The sequence below is a fragment of the Montipora capricornis genome, chromosome 6 (genome assembly GCF_036669925.1).
Source record: "Montipora capricornis isolate CH-2021 chromosome 6, ASM3666992v2, whole genome shotgun sequence".
NCBI lineage: Eukaryota > Metazoa > Cnidaria > Anthozoa > Scleractinia > Acroporidae > Montipora > Montipora capricornis.
The window spans coordinates 16,908,990-16,925,030 of record NC_090888.1 but is presented as its reverse complement, the minus strand read 5'-3'; the positions used below and the strand labels follow the sequence as shown (position 1 = coordinate 16,925,030).

Genomic DNA, 16,041 nt, shown 5'->3' with positions numbered 1-16,041 from the left:
ATAGGAACTTGACGCCCTGTACTGATTAGCTAACCCTGCTCCTCATGCCACCTACTATTCATTTCTTTTATCCTTCAGCTTTGGACCCAAGTTTTTCATGTAAGTCTGGTATTCCTTCGCGCGATGATCTTCTTCTCATAGCACATGAGCTGGGTACAAAATGGAAGATGCTTGGCCGAGTTCTGAAAGTCCCTGATCCTGTAGTGGAGCAAATTAAAAAAGACAACGATGAACTCTCTGAAAGATGCTACAGTGAGTATATGCATTTAGAAGAGGACGCCAAACAAAATTCACCAAAATTTAAAATGCACCTGCGTAGTGACCGGACAAATTGTTTTAGTCAAATAGCCAATTGTTCCTGCCGTTCTTGTTGTCCCTTAGTTTCCTTTCCTAATGGGTCAGTGACGAGCAACTATTGAAATTACGAGCATTGCCATAGTCACAAATGGTATTGTACGCTGAGGTTACAGTGGATTTCACAACACTTTTGACAGGCGGTTTGCGAAGTTCGTTATAAATTCCCAAAGTTCGCTTCGAACTTGGGAATTTCATTACGTAACCGTCAGTCAAATGGCAAACTTTAAAACGAACTTGGGAATTTCACGCCAAACTTCGTGGAAATGTGACGAAGTAATTTCACTATTGCTCTCGGTTGTTGTTTTGAAATGAGTGCCTTTACCGTGCAAGGAAAGGGAATTCCAAGTTTTACTCGGCAGAAAATTATTGAAAGCTGGTTAGAATGGAAAGGACCATCTCAAATAGGACAGGAACTGAGACTTCCGAAACAAACCATTGCCAAAATTGACCCCACAAATATTATCATTCTCTTGAAACTCTTGAGTCGGTTGATTCATTTCCGATTCCTCGATCGAGTCGTTAGCGAAAAAGGTGTCACTCGGCACAGGCGGCAGAGCACAAGTTGCACAGATCCAATCTAAGTCGGGCATATTAAGATAATGCTGGAATATCGTGCGCGACATACGTGCGTCCATTTGTTGCAACCTGCACACAAAATGGAGTCTTGATTGTTCCTAACGGCTTCTGACATTCGCTGCATGGAAATTTTGGAGACTTCATCTTTCTCGGTCTTGGATTAGGCGAGACATCACCACATACCAATAAATTCTTGTCCAGTTGAAAACTACTTCTTCGCTTGGTCGTATATAACACTACATGGTAGGAAGCGTTTAGCTCGAGACTTGTCCGACCAGCAAGTGTTAACTGGCACGTGTAAGTGCTCATATCCAAACGTTGTTGGCTTGTTGAGTTTGTTGACATCATATCTCTCAGTTGCAGTAATGTAGTCAACGAGAAAAGCAAGCCAAAAGACCTCTATCCAAAATAGTGCGGAGCGACATTTAGCATGACCAGCCGCCATCTTGGTCAGAGTGCCAAAAAGACAACAGAAAAAACATAATGAAAGAAAGTTCCACACACACCTTTTGCTACTTCGGAAGGACAGTTTTGTAGCTCACATCTGCCAGTTGCAATTATGATTACTTTTGGATAAAATTGTGATTAAATACAATGTGATTTTGCAGAAGTTCTAACAAGCTGGAAAGAAAGGTCTGCATCTGAAGCTACTTATCAACGTCTAGCAAAAGCATTACAGCATCCCGCGGTTGATCGAAAAGCATTAGCTGTGAAGTATTGTGGTCTTCGTTCCTGCAAGAAAAAAAGGCTGGCTAAGGATTTTTAACAGCAAACAGGGCAAGGAAGACATTATGAGTATCTGAGGATCTTAGGAATAACATTGGTTTTAATCCTTTTTATCTCACAAATCATTTGAATGGCTTCACACGGTGCTTAAAAATCTTGCCCCTGAAATAAAGTTGTTTATAATAACATGATATCACTAGAAACTGTTTTCAATAGCTTTCATTGTAGAAATTTTATATAAGTGGGATTGAAAGTTTTTTGACGCAATTTAGCGTAGATGAAATGCAAGTACATCAGAATTTAACGTAAATCTAGTTAGGATTGTAAAAGCTTCGCTTTCAATGGGTGGTTTGCAAGTTAAGTTATGGCTGCCATGTTAGAAAAGAAAGGACCTTTATTTAAGTGTCTAGTCGTTCTAGCGCTGGAGAGCGAACACTGTAAACTGAAATTAACAATTTAAGCAAATCAAGTCAAATGTTGGTTTTTGAGGACAGGGGAAACCGGAGTACCCGGAGAAAACCTGTCGGTTCAGAGTAGAGAACCAACAAACTCAACCCACATATGACGCCCAGACTGGAAACGAACCCGGGCCACATTGGTGGGAAGCGAGTGCTCTCACCACTGCGCGATCCCTGCACCACATACAATAGGTTTTTAATTGGCTCCTTTTGTTCCTCATCTTTGAGTGGTTTGCCTAGCACAAGTGCAGTCATTTTTCAGCTCTGCTGTTCAACAATGGTGCCATCAAGGGCTTTTCCGAGCCCGCAGTCAGCATTGGTTTCATGATTGTAGACCAAAGTTACACAAAAGCTTTAAGATTAGTTCCTTAACGAGACTCGAAACTGTGGGCTTTTTGTATAGTATGCTGGTTATGCTGTATTGCTAATGTATGTGAAACAATTACGATATTACGCGCACTCTCATTGGTCAATAGCTGGGTTTAGATGAGAATACGGAAACACGGCTGTGACATCACACGAATTTTGATTGGTTATGTGTTGTCAGACGCGCGTTTTGATTGGCTGGTAGAAAATATGAGCGTGTATCAAGAAAATCTGTTTCAATCACGAAGTAAAAAAATCAGCATGTTCCTTCATTTGTCGAATTATCTTTGACGAGTATTTTAAAAAATAAATAGAGGACTTTTTTCACTCGGGGGAATTGGGAGAATTCTCGACAGTTATGCAAACTCTCGACTGCCTTTCGGGTTTGAATAACTGTCTTCAGTGAATTCTCCCAACTCCCCGTCGTGTTTAGATGAGGCTATGGAAACACGGAAAACGTCCTCTATTGCTTAAATAGATTTCGCCAAGCCTAAAAGCGGAGCTCGCGGGTTATTTTTTCGTACAATAAGTTAACCTGGCTTGAGCCTGCGAAATACAGCACCAGGTAAGCGGTCAACTTTAAAAAACAGCTGATCTCGATGAGCTCTAAATTTGAGCCCGCCTTATGGTCACGTGATACTGATGACATTGGCAAACATGGAGGGAAGTACAGTCGTACGGTGAGTAAAACGAAATTTTCTCGCACAGATAGGTTACCATATTTCCTTACCCGTGGTGCTCCGCGAGTGCTATTAGTTTGCTGTATTGTTACTACCGTAGTTTAGTTTATCCATATTATACATATTATCTATTTATTATATGACTAGCTCCGTGAGCGGGCAAGATGAACCAAATTGCGCGCTCTGATTGGCTACCCGAGCGGGCAAGATGGAGCGATACTGCCCGCTCGGGATTTCTCGCTTGGTCCCGCAAGATCAAAGATCATTTTTTGGTGTTTTAAGTCATATAATAAATCCTTTATTGACCAAGATAGTCGACTTCGTCTCGGTCCATAAACACGCAAAAAAAGAACTTGGCCAATATCCAGTCATCTTGACCTCACGCTTGGTCAATAACCCATACGTATTCTGTTGTGTCACAAATAATATTGTGATTAAATTATATACATATTTCTCTGGATTTACAAAAAAATACCTGATAATATGCTGGGACGACTTACCACTTTGAGAAGCAGAACAAAATTCTTGCTTTTCACAGCTCTGATTCCAGCTAGGAACAAAATTTAACCCCCTCAGCCTCACCAATGCCACCTATAGATTTTACTCGTGTTTTACTCCAGACTGTATATTACTGGTCCATGCATGAGATACCCCTTGGGACCTTAAGGGTCAAAATAGAATATTTTTATTGCATTTAAGTCCTATATGAAAATTCAGTCAGATATATATACATACATGCCTCCGTTTTTATGACGTTCAAACCAACACTAGCTTTTTTTTTTGGTATCCTTATTATACAGTTTCAAGTTTTCAAAGGTTTTTGTCAACGAAGTTTCTCGATTACTTAGCTTTGTGTAAATATTGTGTTTTGTTTACGAATTAAGGAGGCTCGAAATAGTTTTTTGGGCGCGCGAAACTGGGTTCTAATTCCTCGCGCGGTAGTTTTAAAACCCACGAATCCCTCGCGCAAAAAAAGTAAATAATGGCGACCACAGACAGTGTTGAAACCCGTGACTCCTCAGGCCGCTTTAGTTCCGCTAATAAACTTTCCGAAACAAGGGAAAGAAAACGCCATGCAACAGATTTGCTAAGGGGCATAAACGCTAAAAAACGAAAATATTGTAGTAAAGAGAATCGGGACGAGGAAGATAACGCACAGTGGATGCGAGCAACACGAAGTGTCACAGTAAGTTCCTGTCTTTTTTAACCTGTTTCCTCGTCAGTTCTCCATTTTCAAGAAGAGATATCTCGCTTTCACACGAACCTTATGTAAACTGAATGAAACATCTCAGCTCACATTTTTTCAGGAATTTGAAAATGCTCAGGGAAGTGTTCCAACAGGAGCAAGAATTGTGGACCTTGAGGTTCTACGAGAAGGTCTAAAGAAGTGCTCTGGTTGCATGAAAGGTGCTCTTAAGAAATTTCTCTGAACGTGAAGTCAAGCACAACTTGATAAGCAGAAAAAAATTATGAATTATCTTGTTTTAGTAGGACATAGAATGACAAAATCCCGTGCAAAAATAAATGAATCAATATATAAAAAGTCAAATGATACTGAGCTGCAACTGGAAATATTTAGTGAAGATGAACTGTAGTTTATATTTCAATACAAAACGTGGGCACATAACAATGTACTATTTCTGATAGAGGTCTCTGTATTAACTGGATAGGAATCTCTTTTGTCGAGTATTTCATTGTGTTGTTGTCCTTGTTTTTAGGCCCTCTCCCCTTCACAGAAATTTATAATGAGTCTAGAAGTGGACTGGCTGGTAAATTCACAGTCGATTGTCCCTCTTGTGGAAAGAATAACACAGTGGCAACATCAAAAAATCATAGAAATGGCAGTAGAGGACCAAATGCCTTTGATGTTAATAGCAGAGCAGCCCTTGCAACCCTAAACGCTGGAATTGGCCACAGCCATCTTAGCACTTTAACAGCAGCACTTGACATCCCACAAATGAATCATGTCATATTTAAGGCCAGAGAAAGGGAAGTTGGAAAAGCCATTGAAAATGTTGCTGCAAAGAGCTGTTTAAAGGCCATAGAAACTGAAAAGGAAAATACTCTGCAAGGTATTAGAGGGTAGCCATTTCAGATGAATTGTTACTGTAACTTCTGTACTTTCAATAGTATCCAAACAACAAACAAAAAAAACATAAGATAGTTAACGAAGTTCTTTTATTTTTGCTCAATTTTCTTTGAGGATTTTTTTTAAGGAGTGCAAGCCTCTCTGTCTTACCTTGCACCTTTCCTCCACCCACAACCCAAACTTCTCTTCTCTTTAGATGCAACAAGATGACTAAAATTAAATGAATATTACCAAGTGTGTTGTAACTGTTCTTCTAGTCATTTTATTGCACTATTTTCATACGTATAAAGTTTTTATCTAGCAACAAGATCTAGGAAGCGCAGAAATGTGTAATGTGATTTCACATTGGGAGACTGACAATAATAGAGATTTCAATATGTTCACTTTAAAGTCTAACAATAATAAGCATTACTAAGTGCTTCATAGAACCTGTCGCTCCCCCATGGGACCTTTCGCTGGCCTGATGAACATGAAAGCTCAGAAACGAACATTGTAGCAATGAAATAAACAAAAATAATATTGAAGCTTCAAACATTAAGACATTAAGTAACAAAACACTTTTTACATCCATTTGATTTTCTAGCTGGAAAGGTTGCTGACAGCAATGGGCTCATTGGGATAGCTGTTTCATATGACATGGCTTGGCAAAGAAGGAATGGGGGTCACAACTCCAACACTGGTCATGGGGCAGTGATGGGTGCCCATACAGGGCAGGTTTTAGATTATGGGGTACGATCAAAAATGTGCAGAATTTGTGCCAGTGGGAAGAAGAAAAAGCATGATTGCCGTAAGAATCATAAGGGCTCATCAAAAAGCATGGAGCCTGATGTTGCTGTTGATCTTTTCCAACGTGCAGTTAAAAATGGAGTTAAGTACAACATCTACACTGGTGATGATGATGCTACAACACAGGCTCATCTTAGAGATAAAGTTTCTTATGAGGTGGAGAAGCATTCTGATACAGTGCACACAAAAAGATCCCTTGTCTCAAAGCTCTATGCATTGAGAACAAGTAAGAAGTTTCCTGGTTGCTCCCAACTCTCTGTAAAAGTAATAGGATATTTAGGAAAATGCTTTGGTTATTGCATAGCACAGAACAAGAAAAAGCCCCAATCACTCAAAATTGCTATCCAAAACATTGTTCCTCATGCCTTTGGGAAGCACCAAAATTGCAATGATGTATGGTGTCGCTACAAACAGAACTCAGAAAACTACCGGCACAGTGAACTACCTTTTGGAAAAGATCTGCATGGTGATGAACTCGAAAAAGCACTTACATCAGTGTTCAATGAGTATTCAACAGATGTTGTTGTAAAGAAACTTGCACCAGCGGCCAATTCACAGAGAAATGAAAGCTTAAATAATTCTGTTGGATCAAAAAATCCCAAAATTAGATTTTATGGAGGTAGCGAGAGTAACAGTTTTCGTGTTGCCTGTGGCATAAGCCAGAAAAACGAGGGACAAAACTATGTGTGCCAAACTTTGGAAAAAATGAACATTGTACCAGGCATACACTGCAAGAAGTATTGTGATGAAATTGACCACAAATCACTCAAGGAAAAAATCAGGAAATCCTCAATTGGCTACAAAAAACGACGGTCTCAACTGAGGAACAAGAATTTAAGTTCCAATGCAAAGAAAGAGGAAAAGGAAGGCACCACCTATCAGACTGGAATTGGACTGAACTTAGACCCAACCCAAAGCACCAGTTGTTTGGCAGATCTATCAACAATAATGAAGAATGTAACAAGAAGTCAGCTAGAAGAGTATGAGAAATTGGTTCCACCCTATACCCCACGCCCAACCCATCCACCTATTTCTTACAAGGACACCATAAAATATGAATTTGTTGTTTTTGACATCGAAACAACTTCGACTGGAAAGGATGCACAGATTTGCCAGCTATCTGCCATTAACAAATCTGGAAATTGCTTTAACGATTACATCCTTCCTACATGCAACATCAGTCACCATGCTTCTCTAATCAATGGACTATCTATCAAAACAATAGATGGTAAAAGAACCTTACTGAAAGACAACATTCCAGTCTTCTCCATTTCTCTTGCACAATGCCTTGAAAATTTTGCAAAGTTCATTCCCACTGGCGAAAGTAATTCTCGTACTGTTCTCATTGGACACAACTCCACAACGTTTGACACACCAACTTTGCTTCGTAGCGGTGGACTGACCTTCAAGCAACGACTCACATCAAGGAATTTATTTTTCGCCGATAGCCTCCGTCTTATCCGTGCGCTGATCAAGGCTGGAAACATGTCCTTACAAGTCGACGGGAAAGCTTGCAAACCAAACCTGTCAGCAGTGTTCGAGACCCTTTTTCAAGAGAAGTTTGATGCACACGACGCCTTAGAAGATGTCAGAGCTCTCCATAAAATTCTCTTTGATTCACCATTGAATTTAACGATTGCCCAAATTGTAAATAACAGCAATCTCAAGCCCTGCTACCATGCTTTCGCTGACATGCAATTCTTGGATGAACGCTTCAAACGCATGCAAACATTTAAATGCAAACTTTACCAGCCGAAAACTGACGATGGAGCAGTAAAACAACGCATCGTACAGAAAATTGCTGAAAGCGGGCTGGCTTACCACGATTTGGAACACCTTTTCGCGAAGGCTGGCAAAGAAGCACTTGTGGCGGTTTTGAGCCAGGCGCCCACTACGTCGAAATCGACCAGATCTCCAAGAGGAACGAACAAAACTGCCATTTTATCCAAAATCGTTCACCACTTCGAAAGCAATAGAGCTGATTAGAAAGGCGGGAAGAATTGATTAAAAGAACAAGTATGACTCCGCTCCACTATCGAAGGAAACGGTTGCATTCAATAATCTCAAAGCATGTTTGCTAGACGAAAACTTTACCGCTGATATCACTTAACTTTCTTCTAACCCTTATTTAGACAAAAGATCGCGCCCCTGTTCACGGCAAACTACGAGAAATTTGCACAAAAACGTTGGACAATCGATCAATAATTGCGATAGTCCGACTCCCTTCTCGCGCGCGCGGACTCGAATGATCAGGTGACGCATACGTAAGTGCTGATCTTGTAACCCCCTTATTACTCATGCGCAGTAAGCGCATGAGGTATAAAATGCCCTCCGTTTCTTGTTTTCCGTGTGACATTAGTGCATGGAAATTTATGCTCGCATACATTTACATGACTTTTAACTTTACGTGGGGCGGGGGGTAGGAGATTATTCAAAACAATTAATAGCTGCTGAAAAATGTATCGTTGAGTCAGAAAAATTAATAGAAAGACTTGAAAAGAAGTATTAGAGTCTTAAAATGTATGTATGCTTGGAATATCAGTGCATTTTGCATGACAAAATAAACAGCGCGTGTTTGAAGAAATCAACCATCCCTCACATGTTTCAAGCCCTTAAGTAGACTTGCCACAATTCCACCTCACGAGAATCCCGGGAGAAAATGTTTTGGCGAGCGAAGCGTGATTTTTCGGACGTGAATCTACACGAGACGAAGGACTTTTTGAAAGTCTAGCCCTTAAGATGTGTCATTTTCTCTTGGATGTGCATGGTCGCGCCCGAATCATCGCATCTTGACTGTTCAAACTTTGTGATTGTAGTCGCGGTCGTACGGCCCGGGTTGTACGGATCGAGCTGTTAGAATATATCTTTTTCGATTGTGGAGCCAAAGGTAAGTTGTTGACATTAAAGACAAAATTATAGTATATATTTTTTTCTAATTTGTTTTACAAATAAACACTTTGGACGAGAGCGGGGATCGACATAAAGGTCATTCAAACTGATCTCCATCAACATGCCGGTCATCTCAGCACCTAGTGATCTTTGAGAACCTTAGAGCAGCTTTGAGCGAAACTGAGCATACCTGAGAAAAACTGATCCGACTTTTAGCAATCTGAACTGTTCGTAGAACTACTGTTATTGTCATGGAAACAGGGACTCCTATTTTTGACAGATTTGCCTGTTATGGTTATAACTTAAGCTACTTTAATTATCACTTGACATACAATGATAGTTATAGTGGTTTGCTAAATAGTGCACTTCCTATAATTTCAGACTTCCCTTATGTTATATCAATGTTAGCTGCCTTTGATTCTTTGCTCATGGATAATTATCATGCATATATTTTAACACTTGAACTTTACACAGTAGCAATATACTGTCTGCCTAATGGGAGGTGTAAAATTTTTTACTCTCATGGCAGAGATTTATTCGGTATGGGACACATTTGCAACATGTATTTCAAATATTGAAATAGATTCATTAATGAATTTGGTACAATAGTTTCAGAATATATGTGCACAAACATCTGTTACTTATGAGATTAAAATGTGTTAACATAATTAAAATGTAAAGCAACAGTGGCAGCATTGTTCATTCATTATATGTTCGAAACCAAAATTTTAGACCCTAGGAGCACTTAAATGATGTTTATCTTTGTTCTTGCAAAGAATGTTCTGCTGTGTCATTTTATTCTATTTGTTTTTCCACCTCAAAAGTGTTGTAACTATTGCACCTCTCAAACAGTTGATAGTATCATTGAGAATGGAAGAGCAATTTATCAGAAATGTTACTCCAGCAAAATATGTTTTTATTTTTTATTTATATGGAAATTAAAGAAATTAGACATAGGCCGCTGGCCATGTAAAAGCTATTCACAGAGCAAGATGTCAGGGAAATTTATCTTGTAATGTGGTTCCCAGTAAACAACAGCTTAAAACTGCCATTTTGGATAATAAGGAAAGCAGCACAGGCTTTTTGATGTGAATTTCTAGCTACTGCATTAGTTGTGTTTTCCAGTGGTATGCAAAGCATTAAGATGAGTTACCACGTTTTTGTATACAATGGTTCTGAACCAAAAAATGTAACAAAAGTATTTTCCAATGTAGATTCTGTCGTGGTTCTCTTTTGTTCTATTATTCAAAGTAAATTTAATTGTTTTGAAACAAACTATGAGGTTGCATTTCTTAAATGTTTATGTGAATTATCAAATATAGAAAGGAAACAAAAAATAAGAAAGCATAAATCTACTTCAGAAATTGCAGCAAACTGGAAGAAAGAGGAGAGAAGTTTACAGCCCAATGGACCCAGAGAAAAAATAAGAACTTCCTTCTAATTATTTTGAAAAGTACAGGTCTATGGACCCATCGAAAAAAACAGACTCTTTCAAATAAAGATGAAAAGTATAGGTCAATGAACTCACAGGATAAAGAGCAACTTCTCTCAAATAGATTCTTGTAACACCTATATCCTTTTTTGTGGTGTACAATAAAGTTATTATTATTATTATTATTATTATTATTATTATTATTATTATTATTATTAATAAACTGTCAACAAAAGTACAAATAACCTGGCAGCGCATGAGTATAGGCTACTTAGAGCCTCTTGTTTTTCATGATTTTGCAACTTCACTCGTTTATATCTCTGCTTCCGGACGGTAAATTATTTTCATTTTTTGCATGTCATCTTACATTAATTTGAAATTCATTTCTTTAAAATTAAAAAAAATTCTGTAGGTGAAAAAAAAAGTTAGAGACATATTTCAAACAAACATATTTTTCTGTAAAACTGACCTAAGAATTTTTTTAATTTTAAGTATTTTAGAGATTATTTGTAACATTATCAGGTAACGTTGTATGGGAAGATTTCACCGTCTCGTTTTTTCAAAAAAGACAATTAATGCTGATTTTAAGAGTCAAAGAAATGCCGTATATCGTTGCCATGGTAACGGTATTTTGGAAGAAAATGTGATGTAAGAAATCTATGATGGGTACTTAATACTCTGGCCAAATTTCGTCTTGATATGATTACTCTAACTGTATCTAAGGACAGAATATATTTATTTGTTTGAAAACAAGAGAAACTATTTCGAGCCTCCTTAAATCAGTTTAACAAGAGAGACTGATTGGTTTATTCTGCTTATCGGGGGAAATGAGTTTAAGAGAGTCCTGATGTTCTCTTACCTGAAGATTACCATAGAAACCTCTTCCTCCCCGAGTTCAAGGTTCATACCGTCATTTACCGTAAGGTACCGAAACTTTCATCGTCGGAAACCCACGGTCAGGTTGTTAGGGCAAGGGGAATATTTTAAAGAGCGAAAAAGAAAACTAGACAAAGTTGTCTTGTCGTCTGTTGTTTGCTTTGTTAAAACTCGCCCCTTACACCGACTATGTACCTCTGGGTTTCCGAGGATTTTTATCGAATTTCTTGGTAAATGGGGATGCACGGTGGCTACAAATTTTCCCTCTCAAGAACCTTTCCTTTGCTTGATTAAAGTCTTGTCTGTAGGTAGGGTTCCTGTTTCTGGAATATACGGAAATACCAATTGTGAAATGACCTTGTGTTTACTTGGAAAAGCTACAATTGTAGTCTGTTAAATGGTCCTTATACCAGGAGAAAAAAAACAACCTTAGTTTTCGGCATACCATAATACGTCTTTGTTTTTGTTATAGGCTGATTAATGGCAGCCGAAACGTGCTAGAAAAGCTTCTGGACTTTCGACAAACGGGCCCCAGCATGTTAATTATGGGAAAAAAAAGCTCTCTGGGCCGGTTCTTTGCAATACTAGAAAATCTTGGCCTTTAACAACCTTTTGTCATGAGCTAGAAAATATTAGTGTGCGCCTTAAGCGTTTGATTCTAGAGCGAAGATAGCTTGTCCGTTGGAGGAATCACGTGATCTTTATGACCCGACTTCTAACGGTTAAATATTGCTACACCTTTTTTTGGCAGGTTGTGCAGGCTATCTCCTCTGAGTGTTTAGTTTATTCTCTTTTAATTAAGGAGGCTCAAACCAGTTTTAATACTTGCAATAGGCTGTATACTTTTAGGATGTATTGAATTTACCCCACTGTTTCAATTAACGGTAATGTTATGGTACCTTATGAAACACCGATAAATGCTAACAAGATGCACTCATTAATGTGACGTAATAGGTTAACATGGCAACGAAAGAGCCATCTAAAAGCACTCTTTATTTTGTCTTAAACGAACTCGGTGACCCACATTTTTCGTGCTGGTGAGTGATTAGCAGCTAAGGTAAAACTATCTGCAAAGTTTAAAAAAATTTCTCTGGAGCAGATTCATAGCCACCCTCACAATTGGGAAATTTTAAGGTGGCTCTGAATCCGCTTCAGAGAATGTTTTTAAACTTTTGCAGATAAGTTTCATCTTACCTGCTTAACGCTTTTCAGCAATAAAAAATGTGCCAGAGTCACTGTACGTTGCAAGCCACCGAAAAACACAAAATTTACTGGAATGATCTGTAATAAAATCCGCTTGCCTCGACCTTATTCCGGATGTCACATAAACCTCAAAAAGCTCATCCTACTGAGTTTGTTTCATAAACTTAAAAATACGTTTTAAAAATGGGAATGAAAACATGGGAAAATGATAAAGATTCGTGGTTCGCACGGAAAAAAAAGAAACAGGTTCACACAATTTGCAACCATTTGCTACATATGGGTCACGGCCGAGTCATTGAAAAGCACGGGTTCGTTTCTGAACTTGCCTATCTTTTTTTTCCAAGAAATTCTTCATTGAATAGCAGTTTGATTTCTTTTACGGAACGGACTGTAAACTCAACTAACCTTTATAGACAACATGGCGAACGCAAAAGCAAATGGTCGAAAAATACGCAATATACCTTGCGGCGTACCCAAAGTTGAGATAGTAAAGTTTATTGAAAGTGTTGAAATCGGTTTAAGCCAACTTAAACGATATTATCTGTGGCGAAAGGTTTCAAGGCGATTGCGTTGTGTGAGAGTGACCTTCGCTTTCGGTTTTACGCCGGACATGCAATTTTAATGTGTCCTAGGGGGACCTTTCTATTGAACAAAAATTCCAGTTCAGAAATGTGCCCAGTTGATAGGAGAGTACTTTTGTTGCAAAAACCCGACCCAAGCCACCGCACCTACGCACACGTTTCGCGCTCTTGAGGAGGCCGTCTACCGCCTCCAATACCCGGGGCCTGTTCTTGTCTGACTTTGTAACATAAGGGAATTTAAGATATACGACAGCGACGGTCGACGAAAACGTCACCTGAAAATATAACTTGGCTGTATAATAAGTCTTTCGCAGGACTTTCGCGATTATTCAGTCTCGTTCACGTACTACAATATGGGCGAAGTATCCTATAAATAAAGTGGTACGAACAGTTTCAGAGTTAAAATAGACAATGAAGGATTCTTTGCATCAGACTAACACTAAGACTAACACTCTACTGAATAGATAGATAGATAGATAGGTAGGTAGGTAGATACACGTACTGTCAAGGTAGCTAATATGTGCGACATATTTCGTTTCGTCGCAGGTGCATGAGCCAACTTTTCAATGTACGCGGGAGAAAGCAGTCCAAAACGGCATAGGACCGATGATTTACGGCCTCAAACTAAGGGTATTTACTACTTGTTCGTTCCCTTAGTCGTAGTCTTCAGCGTGAGCATGAAACTGTGGAAAAAATAATTGATCAAATGGAACGAGACAATTTGGTCCGACCGGTCAAAGTGCACGACCTTCAAAGGCGGTCTAAGGCAATCTGGCTGGCGGACTCAACCGAAACATATCCTCTACGTTTGTGTCGCCGTGTTCTGATCTCTACGCAGGATTACTATTTATTTAGTAACGAAACAGGCCATTGATTAGTTAACTTGATTAGTGATGAGTTAGCTATGTTTGTTTGGTGTTCATTGCATCGTGGTAACAGGTATATCTAATATCTCTAATAGACGATAGTTGTAATTTTACCTAAAACATTAAATCGAGTCAAAAGTCCACGACTCTGTAGAGTCGATCGACGGTGCAATGCGGCCAATCAGTTTCCCTTGTTATCTACTTTTAGAACGGCTACTGGTAGATGGTTTGCGTTTCGTAGCCGATCCATGATTTTACGTTTAACCATATCTTGTACATGTGCGGCCACTTATTATGGGGACTAATCAGAGGCATTCTGGTCATCACTCATCAGGTCCAATCTGATTGGTCATTATTTTCCTCTAAACCCCCTCCCCGAGACTTCCTCAGCCGCTTCTCTGGGCGTTAACCCTGCAATGACACGCTAAAGCCTGGTTTTCATTAGCGACGCAAGCACAAGCGCAAAGCATAAGAGGGCTTATTTCCCCGTAAAAGCGGGGTTGTCACAAGCACAAGCACAAGCACAAGGATCAAAGTTTTTCCTTTTGCTTGTGGTTGTTCTCGTGCTTGCGTTCGCTTGTGTTGTGTGAAAACGAAACACAGCATAAGCACATGGAAATTTGCTACGTCTGGCCAATTAAAGCACTCGTTCCAGATTCCCCCGCGTCTGAGCATTTGAACAAAATGGCGGATGCCGTGATTGATTATGATGCTTATGTCCCGTTCGTTTTCACTCAGCATAAGCTATTTATGCTTGCGCTTGCGTGGCTAGTGAAAACCAGGCTCAATGGACCCACTCAAGCAAATAGAAAAACTCTGACCTGGTTGGGTTCGTTTACCTTGAATAAATTGTAAATCCGCACACTATGAGAAACCAATTTCTAATTTTGGAAATTCATTCTGTTTTGTAGCGCAGTATAGACCGTATTCATTAATAGCGGTCAAGAAATTATTCTTTTGTCTTTGTGCTAATCATCCTAACTAGCCTCAATTTGGAAGAAAAATTCTTTTGAATTTTGCTCGTGTTTACGAGGCTAGAAGAGAAAAGAATAATTACTTAGCCGCCATTCATGAATACGGTCTATATTGTTGTTTACATAGCGTTTCTCCGACAAGAGTCTATGTTAATTTTTCTATGAGAAGGTTGGGGGGGAGGGGGAGGGTGGGGTGGAGGTAGAACGGTAGTACTTTCTCTTTATTCTCTCCACGATTGTCGACCATCAAACCGATTCACACAATTGTGACAAGTGCGCTGCAAAATACCATGCTTGGACTGAAAAGGTCGTCACTGATCTGAGAGTGCCTTCTGCTAATTCTAAGCTTCGCGCGTCACTCCTTCGTTTAAAGGAATGACCCCCAAGTAACGGGCTTACAGTCATGTTGCAACCTTTCCGCCTCAATACAATAAAGGAGTGTTGTTTTCCTTTATGTAAAACGCAGTCAATGACCAGTTTTCGTGACTTCGTGTTAGACTTATCCATGGTATTCAAATTCCGTCCGCGCCATGATCTTTCCCTCACAATAAAATTTGCCCCGTTTATTTTATATAATATCGATTTCATTTTCATTTTCATTTTCATTTTGTCTGTCGCTCTTGACCGAGATCCAGCAATTAGTGAGTAGCCTCAATTTAAGATCCATTTGTCCTCTCACCTTAGTTTCGCTGGTGTACCGATTCAAGTAATGTTTAAAAAACGAGCAGCAGTGTTTTATCGGGTTTAAAAACAAGAGGCGTAGCCCCGAGAATACACGTGCTGCGAAGTTTTTTGAACGGCTTCAAAAACATTCCACAAAAAGGGTGTCCCTCGGGTTCAAATTGTGAGAGGATGTATTAGCATACGGGACAAATAAGCTATATTCAAGTGCAGTGACTTTATATCTGATAAAACACCGCATACTAATAAGGAGGAGGTTTATATAAGTTACTGCACCTGATGTATTATCGGCCATTTGATAGGTCAATGGGTTTATGAAATCTTCAACCATTTCAAAAGGCAAGCCACAAATACACTTCACTTTTTTTAATTCCAAACTTGAACGCAGGTCCTAACATCAACAATAAACCCAACGTTATAAGCCAATAAGGTCTCCTGCCTGAATTTAAGATATAGAAAAAAATATTTTCTCGCTTAAATTTTCTTAATTAAACCATATAT

General features: G+C 39.2%; 3 protein-coding genes across 18 annotated transcripts in view; 2 read left to right on the top strand and 1 right to left on the bottom strand.

Moving 5' to 3' along the window:
- LOC138051629 (uncharacterized) overlaps positions 1 to 2,755 on the top strand; it is a 36,751-nt gene extending 33,996 nt beyond the window's left edge. For all 3 annotated transcript variants that reach the window (XM_068897869.1, XM_068897867.1, XM_068897868.1), the window contains 2 exons: positions 79 to 252; positions 1,542 to 2,755. In XM_068897869.1, coding sequence (XP_068753970.1) covers positions 79 to 252; positions 1,542 to 1,699 — 332 coding nt within the window. In that variant the 3' untranslated portion in view covers positions 1,700 to 2,755. The remainder of the gene's footprint in view (positions 1 to 78; positions 253 to 1,541) is intronic.
- A 1,933-nt stretch (positions 2,756 to 4,688) lies between these two features.
- LOC138053295 (uncharacterized) lies at positions 4,689 to 8,024 on the top strand. Its single transcript, XM_068899950.1, has 2 exons — positions 4,689 to 5,235; positions 5,836 to 8,024. Exons 1-2 carry the CDS (start codon positions 5,121 to 5,123, stop codon positions 8,022 to 8,024), a joined length of 2,304 nt encoding a protein of 767 aa, XP_068756051.1. The 5' UTR covers positions 4,689 to 5,120.
- A 7,867-nt stretch (positions 8,025 to 15,891) lies between these two features.
- The window catches only part of LOC138051635 (uncharacterized), a 25,483-nt gene continuing 25,333 nt past the window's right edge, over positions 15,892 to 16,041 (bottom strand). For all 14 annotated transcript variants that reach the window (XM_068897881.1, XM_068897882.1, XM_068897877.1 and 11 more), the window contains one exon: positions 15,892 to 16,041. This exon is cut by the window's right edge and continues 755 nt beyond it. The gene's annotated coding sequence lies outside the window, so the exon portion shown is untranslated.